We start from the raw sequence: 15841 nt of genomic DNA, 5'->3' as shown, positions 1-15841 counted from the left end.
CTTCCCAGCCTTTTCCGAGCTGTAGTAAATTGGGGAGTAGAAGATTGATAAGTTAAAGGAAGAGATCCTTCCCTATGTTACACACTCATGAGTACTCTTCTCTACCTTTGAAAGACAGATAAAGACCTTGCAATAATTATTATCTATTCTAAAAAGAGCTTTAGAAGTTCTCGAGAAGCATTAGTATTTATTTCTGAGGAAAAGTGATTGGTTATATGATTAGAGATTCACTAGATACATACCTAAATAAAGTCAGAAGGTAAAATTCCTTGGATATCAGAGAAGTGTCCCTACAATGCTCTGATTTTGTAAGCTAACAACACCTTTTTAGCTACTTATAGCCTAATGGTAGGGTTTTAATAATGAGGGATATGAAGAAGGTGAAGCATCTCCTTGGAGGTGCATAGATAAAGGACAACGACAGACATAATTTGCAGAATTTTGACTAGATACACAAGGGGAAAAAAATCACTGCATGGGTGGTCAAATAATGGACCAAGTTCTACAGAGAAGATGTGGAATCACCATCTGTGGAGATACTTAGAACTCAACCAAGTGTGTCTCTGAGCAAATAACAGGATAATTCCCTGGCTGGACTGGATGATCTCCTGAGCTTCCTTCCAACCTAAATTTCTGTTTGATTCTATGATTATGACTACATGAAGACCTCTTTCACATTCACATGAATCATGTGATGTCACTGTGTGAGCTCGAATCAGCCCCTTGATATCACAATATCAGTCTTTTGGGGTTCTTTTCTGTTCTTATTTTACACTATGTCAATCCTCACAGACACTGAAAATCTTTAAGTAATATAATTGTGTTTGCTGATCTACCCTAAGCATAACAATGGTCATATCTTAAATGTGATTTAATTAACTGGTTTTTTGGGAGACCTTACCTAATAAGGCTTTATAGCAAGATTGCTATTTTTTTCCACTGCAAATGTGGCTTTATAATTAATGAAATTAGTGCTACCTGTATTGTGAAGAGTTTTGCCATTTTTGGCCTATCTAGATGGCCTCTTATTCCGGTAGAGATACTTTGGAAGTGTCTTGGAATATCTGTATCAGTTATAGGCAGCTTGCATGTATTTCTTCTTGGGTGAAATGAAAAATTTAATTATACGAAAAAAATGCAAATTGCTGCCAACTGTGTTAACTGTGAGAGAGTTGCATTATCTTCTAACATAAATTGTCAGTGAATTGAAGAAAAGACGTTTTGGAAGCTGATCTGATTACTGTCAGGGAAAGTGCTCAAACTCAATTGTTGGCAAATGTCCAGTACCCATCACTGAACGATCATCACCTCATCATTCAGTCTTCTCAACTGACATGCAAAACAACATCCAAATATTCATTGCACATCTGTGCTGGACAGATTATGCATTAGCAATTCAAATCAATTCAATGTACAGGCAGTTTCTGTAAAGGCGTCTGTTTGGGTGAGATGCCTTGTTGTCTGGGATGGATAATAAGGCAACTCTGTCTAATCTTGGAGAACAATCAGCCCATCTTGAGAAGGTGACTGACTACGTATGCTCTTGCCCTGACAGCGCTAGAACAATGCCCCCATAATGCACTTGACTCAGCTGGTAATAAAATCTACTTTTGATTAGCAGCCATGGCTTGTGTCAATCACTGCATGATGTACCATTGTCCTCTGGTCCTGAACACAGTTTATTTACAGGGAAACAAAAGCTTTTTGGATATGGCTGCTGCCCAGAGATTGCAAAATAGATTGAGCTGTCAGCCTCACACACTAGATGAAGATTAATGAGTTGTGCAGACAATAAATATGAAGCAATGACCATAAATATGCTAATAGGTATTATCCATATACACTATAATTGCTACAAAAATTAAAAAGTAGTGTAAAGGAAATAGGTCAGAGGGTGACAGATAGATAATCTTGGATGCTGAAGATCTTTGGTTCAGTCAGATTCTCTACAGGTTTATTTCCTTCAATTAGACCCTTCAAAAGATTAATTGTTTAAAAGCTGTTTGAATAATCGCTTTTGAAACAGAGGTTTATGGGAAAATGTTTATGAAAAAGTGACTTCAATGAACATATTATTGAAAGAAAAAAGGTGACTACCAAAAGCAGAGATTAATGTCTCTGATCAGCTGCCCAGCTTCACTGTGAGGTAAATATTTCCAAGTGTCACGCTCGTGGGGACTGCAAGGAAAACATACCAAAGAGACACATCAGTTTATATCCACAAACACAAGACACTAAGGTCCTTCCAAGCCAAATATAGAAGAGTTGCCTGGAGATCTGATTGCATTGGTTTGTTTGAGGTTTTCATCTTAGCCTATTTTCCCTTTTTTTCCGTCTTTTTTTCCTTCTTTTTTTCCTTCTTTTTTTCCTTCTTTTTTTCCTTCTTTTTTTCCTTTTTGATTTATGAAGAGAAGAATGCCCACCACTCAAATTTTCAGAGTACTTCCAACCTAGCCTCTGGCTTTCCAATTCCTTTCAAAGGGCACAGAGTCTAGGTTTTTGACACCTATGGGTTTCATTTGTACTTGAAACTCAGTTAAACTGTTAGCTCTGTATTCAAGTGCTCCAGCACCTAAAGCTACAGAAATTGTAGTGACACTGAAAATAAGGGCAGTCATACTCTTGGTATTCATGGCTTTGACTCCCCGGTCTCTCAGGCTTAGAAGTGCCACTGGATGCTTTTCAGGTCAGCTCACCACACCCACCTCCTTTTTTAGTTTCTGGAACAGGGAAGATAACTTACCCAGATATTCTCCCAGGTACAATTTACTGTTATAATGCCAAGCTCTGTGATAAAACAGATTTTTTTTGGGTTTTTTTTTTTCTTTCTTTCCATACTTTAACTAGAAGTTGTATCCATTTAGCTCTTAAAGTATCACTGCTTGGATTTTGACAAATAGTCCACAAAGACTTACAGCTGCCTGGCTTCTTCTGTGCTGGTCTCCTTGAAAACACGGCTGAACATTAACTACACTTGCCTAATATCTTGGCAGTCACCTTTCCTAACTATAAATGCCAGTAAAACAAAGCACAAAAAATAATTAAAATAAAGGTAGGAAACCATTTAGGAAAATGTCTCACACGAAGCTGCTCAGTCAAAGGAGAAGCACACCTTTCTGGAAGAATCAATGGAGAGAGAGAGGACCTCTGGAAGCTGCAGGCTCAAGAACTGTGTTCTTGTTCCCAACCCCACTTCAGCAGTGACACTGTGTCTCTCTAAATTGGAGGCTGTGCTGTCAATGTCATGCATTGCCAGGGCACAGCAAGGTGCTGTCCCACCAAGGGAGGTGAGCACAGCAGATCCAGAGATGATAAGGCAGATACAACCAAAAGTCCAAATCATTGGGCAAGTTTGTAGGGTGGAGTCCAAGGCTTCCCTTGAATCCCTCCAGCGGCTTTCCTTTTCTTATTACACTGAGTTTCTTCATCTTATTTTAAGGAGACTTCTAGTAATTTCTTCTTTCCTTGCTTATTTTCTGATGTCTCTGCCAATCTAAATTACCTTGAGACACCTTTTTTTTTTTTGCAATAAAACTTTCATTATATCTAGTTTTAATTATTTTTAGTTAAACAACTTTGTGTGTGTCCATTATGATTTGTGGTTTAGGACTGAATAAATTGTCACTTCATATAGAGTCTCTGCAGCTTGTAAAGCCTTCATTTTCCTTGGCTTTGCCAGACTTTACCATCATTTCCTAATGGGCTGTTTGCAATATTAAATAAATTATATTAACAAAACACTGAAAGATTTTACTATTTTTGAAGGAGGGTTCTGCAGCAATATGTACAAAGAAACTGACATTTTTGGTTTCATTGTGACTTTGAAGAAAGCCTGTAGCATTCACTGTCCTATTCTTATGTGGAATTTTTACCTGCATTTACGTTTCAACTTTAGATATTTTATAACATTAAGTAATTAAAATGATAAATGAGGAACCCGAGAAATTATGGGTTAAAGATACATCATAATTACAGAAGACCTAATGCAGCCGAATACAAAACAAAATAACTGACATTAGAATTAAGGAAACTAACATACATGAATCAAAGAAAAGGTGAATGAAAGAGAAGAGTTAAAAGATCACTGCTGCTTAGGGGTACGTGGGCCAGATATCCCACTGCTCAGATAAATAGCACATATAAGGGGAGAGGAACAGGCTTCATAGCCTTAGCTCTATAACCCACCATGTACAAGATACAGATATCACACTATTGTGAAAACACTGTAGTTTTATTCTGTGTATTCCCTCTTTGAGAACCATTCCTGTAGTAGTGTGAGCTAATCAGATATTCTTCTTTACCTAAGGGAGGTCCATGGATTTTTAATGAGCCTTATTTAAACTCCTGGCTAGGAAAGGCTGTGATAAAGGTATGTGTGCCATTTGCAAAGGCCTGTTCATTAAAGGCAGAGGCTCTGCTTTAGAGGGACTTGCATGAAGAAGAGCAAAGCACCTTTGTCAATCTGCTCATATGGCACAAGGTCCCCTCACGGTTCCTTCCATGCAGAAATTAATTCCAACCATCCATTGTCAGCTGGGTTCTGATTTCCAGCTCTGTGTGAACCAGTGTTTTCAGGGATAGCTGTACCACAGCTGAACTCTGGGTGTGGTGACCAACCCACCTGAAGTCTCTGCATGCCACCACTTCACTGCCTTTTTGTCTCTTGTCTTTACTCAGAGTTGTAGGAATCCTTAAAACAATGCAGTACCTTCTACAGTTGCAATTCAGTGCAATAGTGTGCAGTGCAAGAGAGTTAAGAAGCAAAGCTTTCAGCTGCTTCAGTTGCCAAGCAATGACTCCTGCACTAGTAATTTGTTTTATTAGCACAAAAGGAAATTACTTGGTTTGCCTAAATTCCATCGTGGCAGCAGCAACAAAAAGGCCTATTGATAAAGTTCAGTTTCGTTTCCTGGCTGAGAATAAGTTTCAGTTTCTATTCTTCCTTATCATGGCAGCAGTTTCATTTCTTCACTGTCAGCTGGAGAGTGTATAAAAAGAAGGGCTGAGCAGTCCCTGAGAGCTTCTCTGGAATTCTCACCAGCAGAAAGCAGCATGGCTGACCGGAACGTCCGCAACGCCGGCTTCACTCCCTCTGGGATCACAGGAGGATCCCTTGCTTCATCACTGATGTCCCAAGAAGCCAGAGCCTCTGGGGGAGGTGTGCCTTCTGGAGGCCCCACTTCTACTCTCCAGGAAATGGGTATGAGCAATTCTGTGTGTGACTCTGTGTGTGGTTTTGCGGTTCAGTGCCTAGAATCAGGCAGCTGTTCCTCCTTGAAAATAAGCTTGCCAAATAATCTCTTCTCTCCTACATTTCTGTATGGCATTGAAGAAAGAAGATTCCTCCCTTCAAGTGTGTGCTATGAGCAGGATATTATTGGGGGTGTTTTCTGTGTGTGTGCATACCATGCATGAATGAACACATACCTATGTGGTATTCATGAGGTTTTGGACAGTGTTTATTTGAAATTTGTGCCATCTCTCCATTCTGCCAGGAATCACCAAAAATATGAAGAGTCATGATAACAACAAGCAATGATGCACTTATGCAAGATCATGATCTGTGAGGATCATGCAATTTATATTTCATATTCATTACCAGATTTCCCTTGCTCTTTACTCGTACACATCATACAGGGAGAACTCCTGAAACCTTATGCAAATTCTGCAGAGGAGAGAAATTAGTGGCAGTCCAAGAGACGAATTCATGAAGGGGATGTATGACATCCCCTATCTAAGTGCTAGAATAAGGCACAGCTGCCCTTCACATGAGCTAACTCTGCAGGTGTTTGCTGTTCTGCTGCTGGCTGGGAGCAGTCCCTGCCCAGAGGACTCTTACCAGCCTGGCACTTGCTGAACCCCAGATCCCATGGGATTTGTGCACAAGGTATTCTCCCTGCCAGACCTGCCTGTGTGACCTGGTTCAGCAGGGATCCTCTGAACAGGCATGCCTCCACAGAACAGAGTGCCCTGTGCAATCCTGCTTTACCCAGCAGCTCAGAATTGGCTCTCTGACCTCGGATAAAGGCTTCCAAACCCCTTCTGCCCTCGGAGTCTCAGACCCACATGTCCCATGTGTCAGAGGATTGCCAGCCAGCAGGCTGATTACAGGTGGGCTTCTCTGCCATATTGGTCTACCACTGGTCTACTACTTCCAGAATCAGCAGGTAGAAATCCAAAGGATGGAGCTGAATGTGACTTCTCCAGCCATAAAATGGGTGGTTTACCAGGTGAAATGGCCAGGGTTCAGATTCAGGGCATCTCTTAATATCTTTTAATAGTTAAGCTTGATTGAAAGGAAATAAGTTGGATTTTTTTAAGATATGATTTACATTGCACATATTACTCATGGAGTGAGGCCCTCTAGACAGTGAGTGAATAGGTGACACAAGGATCATTCAGAGACATACTGCATGTGACTCCTGGGAGGCATTTTTTAATTTTCACATGGTATGATTTGAGTATAGGTTGCTGAATACGGTGTTTATTGAATATTCAGTAGGAAAGAGCTTGAGGAATAGTAGCAGCTAAGGGAGAGAAGATGAGAGAAAGTCAGGAGAGGAGGGGGATAGAGAGAGTGAAAAGCAGAGAGGAGAGCTGCTCTCAGGCACCACACTGGCTCAGCAGCAGAAATCCTGGTATCGTGGAGATGCCAGTTGCTCACTCTAGTGCTGCACAAAGTGCCTTCTGTTACAGACCAGGGTGGTACAGCACACTCGTAACCAGTGGCAAACTCTTCAGTGGAGATGCCCTATAGAGAGCATGAAGCTGCCAGTTCTAAACTAAAACACTGAAGGTTTCTATCTCTCTGTGTACTGGGAATTTTGAATAGAAACAGAAGCAAAATAAGCATTTAACTACACCTAGTTTTATTTTTGCAATGTCTGTGTTACTGTGGTCTTTTATGAAAACCACCATTTTGGTGAAGAGAAGTCTGCATGACTCAAGGAAACCTTAGCCATGCCGACAGGAGATACTCCAGAAGAGCTTTTATCCATGTGGAAAATGCTAGCTCTGTAACATTGCCAAGACAGGTGTGAGCTTTGGCTCCCTGCAGCAGGAGAGCTTGCCACACATTCTTTGCCTGATTGAGAGCGAAAAGGGCCTGATTTCATTTCCGCAGGTGCTCACTGAAATCTCTCCAAACACATCTTCTTAACCTTTTCATTCAGACTGTAACCCTTCCTCCCCCCAGAACAAACGTGCTCCAAGGAGCGGCTGATTCTGCAGTGGGGCATGAGTATTGTTCAGTGTCACTTTACAGAAGATCTTATAACAAGCTCATCACCCAAATATTTGAGCATCCTCCAGGAATGCTTTAAGCATTATCACTAACATTTGTCGTCACTGATGCTTTGCTCCTCTCCCAGGAGAAGAAGAGTTTGCAAAGGAATGTTTTGCTTGGGGTTTATTTAGACTGAGGTGAAGATATACATATTAATTTGCCACTGGCTATCACAGCTTGTGGCACTTTAATTTTATAGGTATCTATTACAGGTTTATGTGGGGGAAAGTGGAGTGAAAGGAGCATGTTCATCACCTGGAACAGAAAGTGCAACAATTCCTAGTTTCTACAGAAGTTTGTTCCACAGTCCTCAGACAGCTCCAGAGAAAAGTGCAATTTCAGCAGAGGCAAATTGTGCTGAAACTATTTCGGAGATCCAGGTTTATCAAAAACAGCCTGTGCAAGAGCCATAAATTTTCTGAGGGTTCTGGGGTGTTCTGGGGGCTCCCCAATAGTACTGATAATATCCTTTCCCCAAAGTGGCAGCTAAAAAAGCAGTAGACTGACAGAACAAGTCAAGTCATCAGCAGTCACCTTGCATTTTGACACATTTGCCACCCTTGAATTGTTTTAAAACCCAATAGTTTGTAATTGTCCTGTAAGGTTCTCTCCTTTTTTGTCAGTAACATGTCCTTGGTAACTGTCCTAGGTGCCAGGGGCACAACCCACTCATCAGGTTATACCAGCAGCGGGATCTCTGGTGGCTCCAGGGCCTCTGACACAATGTCCAGGGAGGCCACAGCTCATGGAGGTGGAGTTCCCAGGGGAGGCACAACTTCCACTGTCCAGTCCATTGGTAAGTGAGAGTTCTCTTGATAAAGATGAATGAACAAATGACTTCTGAGCAGTCAGCAATACTTCAGTTCACTTACTGTACATTTACTAGATGAAGGGACGCAAGTAACCGGAGTGGCTGCTTTGTATTTGAAACAATATTTCTACTGTTTGTTTCTTTAAACTTGGTGGGAAGATAAAACCAGGGAATTAGTGGAAATGCCACGAACTTGCACAGGTATGAGTGGACAGCAGAGTCAAAAATCTGAAACACAATGACAGAAAAAAAAGCCCAATGGACTTCTAGGTTATGCTTTCATCAGCACCACAGTGGCAGTTCAATAGTTCTTTTTCAATTAGAAATTTAGGATTAAACCAAGGGCTCCACACTTGAACATGCAAAGCAGATATAGTGGGAAAAAACAGTGACCCATGAGAATGGAGTTACCAGACTGACAGACAGGAATCATCAGTCTACTTCTTGGGGGCCTTTCAGAACAGCTTAGTTTTCTTGCCTTTAAAGGAAATTCATCGGGTCAAACCCACAGGAATCTGCCTGCACTTACCAGCTCAAAGCAGAGAACAACAGAAATCTCCCTCATCACTCTGCCAGTTTGATGCAACCCAGACCAGATAAAGCAAACCAAATTATGAGAGAGCCTAGTCCATACCTGACTGCATCAGTAAGGATGCTAATTGTGTTAGTGGGATCCTGTGAGGTTAGGAAGAGCCTTGGAGACAGGATTGAAGTTCTTAATTTCTAAAAGTGTCTTTCGAATAGTAACAGAGACCTTTGATTTCTGACCTGGGAAGGTTTGTAGCCAATGCTTTTATGGTCTGTATATTTTTCTGTACTGCAACTTCACTTTTTGTTGTCCTCACAATTTCTCTGCATTTCTTCTTAGCCATGGGTGGAAAAGGAGGAAGACGCTGAATAGAAGAAAATCATCAGTCCAAACCTGCAAGCAGTTCATCCTTCACCATCAGCTTTGACAATTTCTCCCCTTCCATGATCTCCCTGTTATGAAAGTCAAAGCCTTCCACTGCACAAATAAAGTGTCTGTTAAAATGATAGATTCTTGCATCTTTCCTTGATTAAATATTCTCTGAAGTACAGACAAACACAAGGGAATGGAAGTTAGGGTACTTGGACTGCGAGGCTGCCTTAGGAAAATCCTGGATTTAGCAACACTAGACTCTTCAATTGCAAGTAGCTTGCTATGTTTATTTTACAAAAAGTAATTACAGTGCAAAAGTCACCTCATTGTGAGAGAGATGCATAGAAACACTCAGTAAGGGGCAGTTCCTTCTAGATGTACTTCTAATAGGCTATCAAATTAAATTCTACTTAATAAAGGAGACACATAGGCAAACAAAAACAGGTCCCAGGACTGATTTTTGTATACCTCTAGAGTTTTTAAGGTCCCTGTCACAATAATTTCTAGTCACAGTTTGCTTGCAGCAAGGCGTCAGCTTGGTCCCAATCAGACTGAAACTTCCCCTGCAAACTTAGGATAGGTGTGAACAGGTAAGGAAGAGAGCCCATTTTCTGATCCTGGTCTCACTGTTGGGACTTTTTGCTGTTCCTCACACCTGACTCCTTTCCTTCATATATGCTCATGCAATGATGTGTCACCAAATGCACACAACATTGTGCATCCCCTATGCAAATTCCCACATACAAACTACCCCACACTTTCATCTTCCTTCTGTCTTTCTGGCTCCTCATCCTTCCTACCCCATCACCTCCCTCCCTCTGTATTTCAAACAAAACCACACAGCACAGCTTCTTCTTCCCTTCCTCCACTCCAAGACAGAGGGAGAGAATGTCACGCCTTCAGGCCAGAAGTTTAGAGGGGCTGGATTTGGGGAGCTGCAGTCAGTGATCTTGTGCAATGACTCCTGTCACTCTGCTTGAGCATTCCCATCTCAGCTGCATTTCTGCACAGCTGGGAAATGTGTTTGCTCCCATGCACCTTATGCTGTTGGATATGGACTTCTCCCTGCTGCCTGGGCACTTCCAGAACGCACGTGAGAAGGCAGCGTTTGCCTCCTCCAAGGTTGAAGCAAAGCTGAATTATATGTCAAGTGGTGAAATGCTTGCATGGAGGAGAGACTAATGAAGAGAAGAAATGTATCTTCACTTGCTGTGCTGCCCAAAGCATTAAAAGGCAACTGAAAAACAAGGGCTTCCTTTCATAGGCTAGAGCTGATGTCCTAACAAGGAGCTATCTTAGGCAAATGTTTAAATGTAACCAGGACCTGAATTCATAAAATCATAGAATGATTAAATTTCATAGAGACCTTGGTGTGAGGAGAATGAGGCCAGTTAGCTAATCTAAACTTCTGTTAAAGAAGGGCTAACCTTAATGTTAGACTTGTTTGCTTAGGACTTTGTCCCATCAGATTTGAAAATCTTCCAGGGGGATCCATCCTATGCCTTCTTTCCTAGGTGTAATGCAGCAGCCTGGGACTACTAAAATACAGCAGATATTTTTTCCCCTCTATGCCCTTAGCACTGACAGGATTTGAAGCCAGAAGGTCTATCCTGGTTTTTTCCCATTCAGAAGTTTTTCTCTATGTGCAAATGCCAAGTTATGGTTCCAGAGAAAAGGAGGGGCCTTGATCCCTATAAGCTGACATCCAAACAATTGGTTAGCACTGATGACGACGACGATGATGATGATGATGATAAATGAGTCATAAGAATGAAACCAGTGTAAGAATGACAAGAAATAGTAGAAAAAGTCAAGTACATACATAACTCATCAGACAAACTTACCCAAGAAACAATGTGTGACCATTTCATGGCAATTAAAGACCTTGTTTCTTATTCAAAAGGGGGAGATTTAAAAGTGTGTTTCAACTTTAATGCTGTCATTACTTGACCTCAGGTATTTTTATCTTGTTAAAAAATGACTCACAGTAATGAGATCTGACAAAGGGTACTTATGCCTAGAAGAAGGAAACCAAAGCAAGGATGCTTAATCACCTATCATTTCACTTTTCAGATTTTACGTAATTCTAGTGTTAAAAGTTTGAATTATTGTGCCACCTTTAAATCTTGTTTTGAGAACTAGCCTAGACAGCTTTGCCAAAGCAGGGAGAATTCTCAGCTGCATTCAAAATCCCTTCAGTGAGTCAGCTCTAATAGGTCTGCAGGAGAACAAAGGTACAAGCATCCCCCTGGAAGCCTTCCTTGCAGACAGCTTCAGCTAATTCCTCTGTACAGAACTACAGATTAACTATTTACATATTTAACAGAATATAATTGGAAAGGTCAAAAAACAACAAATATTGCAGTTGGAATCCTTCATGTCTCTCAATCAATCTTTGCACAACAAATAGATGGAAAGAGAAGAAAGGAAAAGAGGCAGCAGCGTGTGATTAGCAGAGCAATAGCACTGGAGCAAGGCACTGCAGAGAGCACATAGCTCTCTGCACAGAAATCAATTTCTCCCATGGGATGAGATCAATAGTTGTCTGACAGGACACTATGCAGGCAATTTAATAGCATTTTATCTAAATGAATCTATTCCTCCCCCCAACTGGCCTCACAGTTCATAAGAAGTCTCTCTTAGTAAAATAGATTTATTTATTTTTTATAATACAACAGGAAAGTATTTATCATTCTGAAGACATTGCCATTGTCTATTAAAAATCATTTATCCCTGTTAGTTACTCATTACTTACCACTCTTTCCCAACCTCTTTATTCTAATTGGCTAAATCATGGACACAGCCCATAAAAATTACTTTCAGTTACTCTGGAAAAATTTTTCTTACCCCAAAACATTCTAAACTGTATAGCAGCCTTTCAGGAAAAATAAGCCCACATAGTAGGCAAACTCAGTTAACTCAAAGTATTGGTATCTGAAATGACATTTTTATGCAACAAAAAAGCTTATTAATTGAGGAATTATTTGTACACAGAAATTGATTGTCCAGTGGATCTGTTTTAATAGTACTTAATAAATAATAAATAATAAAGTCAATAGGATCTTATTAGTGGATATCTGTGTGAAGTAAATGATAATGAATGAGAAACCCTAATAAGCATAATTCCAAGGATGGATCTTTGTCACTCTGGGAGTTTGGTATTGTGCCCCAAAGGCTCTTGTAAATCCAGCTGCAGTTCTTGCTCATCATTTAGAAGATTAGGGGCTGATAAGCTACAGTCAAGCCTTATTAGAACAGGCTAAGGCAACAGGAAACATTAATTGGGTAATTTAATGCACAAGGAGACATTAAATGCCTGCATTGTGGTTCAGATGCTGTTTCCTCTATTGATTTCTTCACGTCTTGTTCTATGAAATTCTCACAAATACTTGGTGGAGAGGGTGTAAGACAAAGCCCAGGTTTAAAAATACCAAAATATTTTTGTTATTTCCTGGGGCTTGCCTTTACTCCTTGTGTCAATGAGGGACCCATCAGTAGCCCTGCTCTTGCAAGCAGAAGAAAGAAGACTAGTCCCTTGTCCAAGGATTCTTCCAATAAAGGAGGGGAGAGATCCAAGGTCTAGTAGCTCTCTGCAATGAAATGCCCTCTCACCATCTTGTTCTGGTTTTCTCACAGTGTGTGCATAGAGCAGGAGCCCTGCAAATCTGGGAGGAAGCTCAGACACTCTTTTTCCCTAGAAAGCTGGGAGCACTTAATAAAACCCTCTTTTCTTGCACTGTTTGGGAGGGGATGTAGAAATAGTTGCTGGACTGATCTTCCTCTGGAGGTAGGGAAGATGAGAAGAAGGTCCTGACATAGCTGTTTCTCCTCTGTGTAACGCCAGAATTAATACACTTATGTGTGTGGATTTGCTCTGTTCCCTCAGACATGGATATTGGCGGCTGGAACACCAAAATCTCTCAGTTACATACTTGGTCCTGATCTGGGTCCCATTTTAAGACTTTCTTCCTAAGGCATCTTTCCCAGAGCTGAAGAGGAATGAAAAGAGGGGATCTGACAGTGTAAAAAATTCAACATGGAAAGGGGACAGCCTTTCCTTTACCTCACTGACCTAGGCACTCTTTGTTTCTCATTTTCTAGTACTGCAGCTTGGGTGATCAAGGGTGATAATTCATGGACACTCCGTTTTAATAATTTACTTTTGCAGCAATTTAAATATTAAAATGCATTTTGAAGACATGCAAGCCTCATTAATTTCAAATACACATTGTACATTATGCTCTGTTTAACAGCATTCACTCCCATTCCTCGTAGCCACGGTCTCTCCCTTCCACCCTGGCACTGTTCCTGCTGCCAGCACGTTTCCCCGTGTCCGTGGCAGGGCTGGGAGGCCACTGTGGGCACAGCACCCCTGCTCTTCAAGCATCCTCAGGACTGTCACATTTGAAATTGGTGTCTTCTTCGCACCTCCCCATGTCTTAAGGAAGGAAACAGCCTCTCTGACTTTATTTACCACCCCTAAAGTCATGGAAGCCTTGGGAGAAGAGGCAGGGTCTCCACCTACAGCCCAACAGATCCCCTCCAGCACTGCATTAATTGGTGCTCCAGTTGCATCTCCTCAAGGATTGACCCAGTGATCCAAGACTGACCACAGGACCAGAAACCTGGAACAAGCCCAGCACATCCCTTTCAAACCCATGACTGAGTGTCCAGGGGCTGCCTTACACAGCTCAGTCCCTCTCCTCTTCGGGAGAGGAGGCGTGCCCAGCGCTCTTTGTGTGGGCTCTCATGGCACTGAAGTTCTAACTGCTGTGAAAAGCAATGAAATTGTGCTGGCTGCCCACAATGGTCTATTTTCTGAGAACCCCACACATTAAAGAGACACAGCTAATAATTCCCTTTTAATACACAATAATTTAAAACATCATCATTATTATTATAGTAATTAATATTAAATCATTCCCCATCCTTCTCTGTATGTCTTTGGGGTAATAGTGAGCATTGAAATATAGCCTGGTTTTGTGCTTATTTAATATAAGTAATATTTTATGCAAGCTATCTTTTTTTTATCCATTGTTCAGTGTTTTTTTGGGTTTTGTTGTCTGTGGTGTTTTTTAAGGAATACCTGCATGTGAAAATAAATAAACTGATGCATTTCCCTCAATGTAATAAAATTCCATAGAAAATATTGTTGCTAAAGAAATTACATATGCCACAAGAACAGTTCTTAAAATTCAGATGTTGCTTTTTGCAGTCTTTTGCTATTGGAATTTCCACCCAGCCAAGATTTTTACTGGCCAGTTTTCAGCTACCTCTGCAATTTATGTTTATACATAAACAGCTCTGATTTTAATTGCTATCAACTTCTTATACTTGATAGATGGTCTTAAACATTTTTTGCCTCCAGAGACTGCTTACTTTGCCAAGTATTGACACACTTTCAAGATTTATACTTCTCAGAGGAACAAAGTTTACAATAAAATGTAATGTATTCCGTGGCTGTGAATGGTAATGTTGCTAAACAGTCCAAAGATATTTCACAACTGATAGTTATTTTCCTCTCACATCCAGCACTGCCCTCCTTTAGTACTACTATAGATTAAGGCTTTCAAAGAAAAATCAGATCCCTAATTTGTCTAATTTAGTGTTTCAGAGATCCAATATGACTTAATTTATGTTTCCTTCCACTAGAGCCATTATTGGACTAATGATTACACTTTCATTTTTCCCAATAATTATTTTAAGAGGCTAACTCTTGTGGAAGGGATTCATTCCCTTCTGGGATTGGAACAACCCCTTACAGAGCTCAAATATCATCCTGCAGCCAGAAAAGGGAGCAGTTACAGAGCTATAGACTACAATGTCAAACACACAAGTAGTTACTAACTATTGGACAGACAAAACTCAGGAGATTATTGAAGCCACATCTAGATTAAAATATTTGGATGAAGTTTAGAATTTAAACATCCCAGCTCTTGGTGATACCACAATTCCACATTACTTGGCTTCTGTGCTCAAGATGAAGGAGATATTCCCCACATTTTCATAAGAAATACTAAAAATTCTAGCAATAGTTTATTTTGCCAAATTGACAATTTCTATAATTTCAAATTTCCTTGCCCTGGTTCTCCCCCTCCTACCCACCTTACAGGGGTTTTTCTAGAGGAAACAATAGCTCAAACTGCAGACAGAATAAAAACTGGGGAAGGAATAAGAATAGAATTTTATAGAGACAGAAACAAGCAGTTCCTTAAGTCTGTTTATAACCAGATACAGTAACAACGAATGATAATGATCAGAAAGCAGAAGAGACCAAAAAGGAAAATATTTTTTTAAGATTTCAACCCTGTAGGAGAAAGAAATAGAGATCAAATTGAGTATATGATTCAAAAATCATGTAAGTTCTAACTCATGCTCTTAACAATCTTACTTAAGCATTTATACACAAATGGTTCAGAAGTTCTTCATGTTCTGTCAGCAAGAAGTTAATTTTTACTTTGGCAAAGTAGTCTGTGTTGCAAAGACTTTTTTGCAAAAGCATTAGTGAATTTTCAGCAAAAATTTTATTAGGGAGTAAATTAACTCTAGAAACCTGTTTCAGGATATCTAACCAATAATTCTTCTGTAGTACATTTTATTTACGCTTTTTAGTGCTAGGATATAAATCTGAGGGTAATTTTGCACCAGTCCAATAGAGGACTCATGAAAGACAGTGGATGAGATAATTCATTTCTGATTAGTCATGTTTATTTTATCTTTAGCATAAATAGATTATGAAAATAATGTTTTCCATGGCCGGTGCTTTTTTTGGTGAATTTTAAATTATATGTGGAATATTCTTAAGCAGAACAATGTTGAAAATATAAATGTATTGCTATTTTTA

The 15841-nt window shown here is 40.2% G+C and overlaps 1 protein-coding gene across 1 annotated transcript; it reads left to right on the top strand.

The window, feature by feature from the left end:
* The first annotated feature begins 5031 nt into the window (after positions 1-5031).
* On the top strand, positions 5032-9099 carry LOC311156445 (uncharacterized protein). The gene is made up of 3 exons (XM_084210366.1): positions 5032-5200; positions 7935-8081; positions 8965-9099. Exons 1-3 carry the CDS (start codon positions 5053-5055, stop codon positions 8991-8993), a joined length of 324 nt encoding a protein of 107 aa, XP_084066492.1. The 5' UTR covers positions 5032-5052; the 3' UTR covers positions 8994-9099.
* Positions 9100-15841: the final 6742 nt, after the last annotated feature.

The sequence above is a fragment of the Fringilla coelebs genome (assembly GCF_963513975.1).
Source record: "Fringilla coelebs genome assembly, chromosome: 1".
NCBI classification, from domain to species: domain Eukaryota; kingdom Metazoa; phylum Chordata; class Aves; order Passeriformes; family Fringillidae; genus Fringilla; species Fringilla coelebs.
Note: the sequence above shows the minus strand (reverse complement) of the source record. Positions and strands in the feature narration are given on the sequence as shown.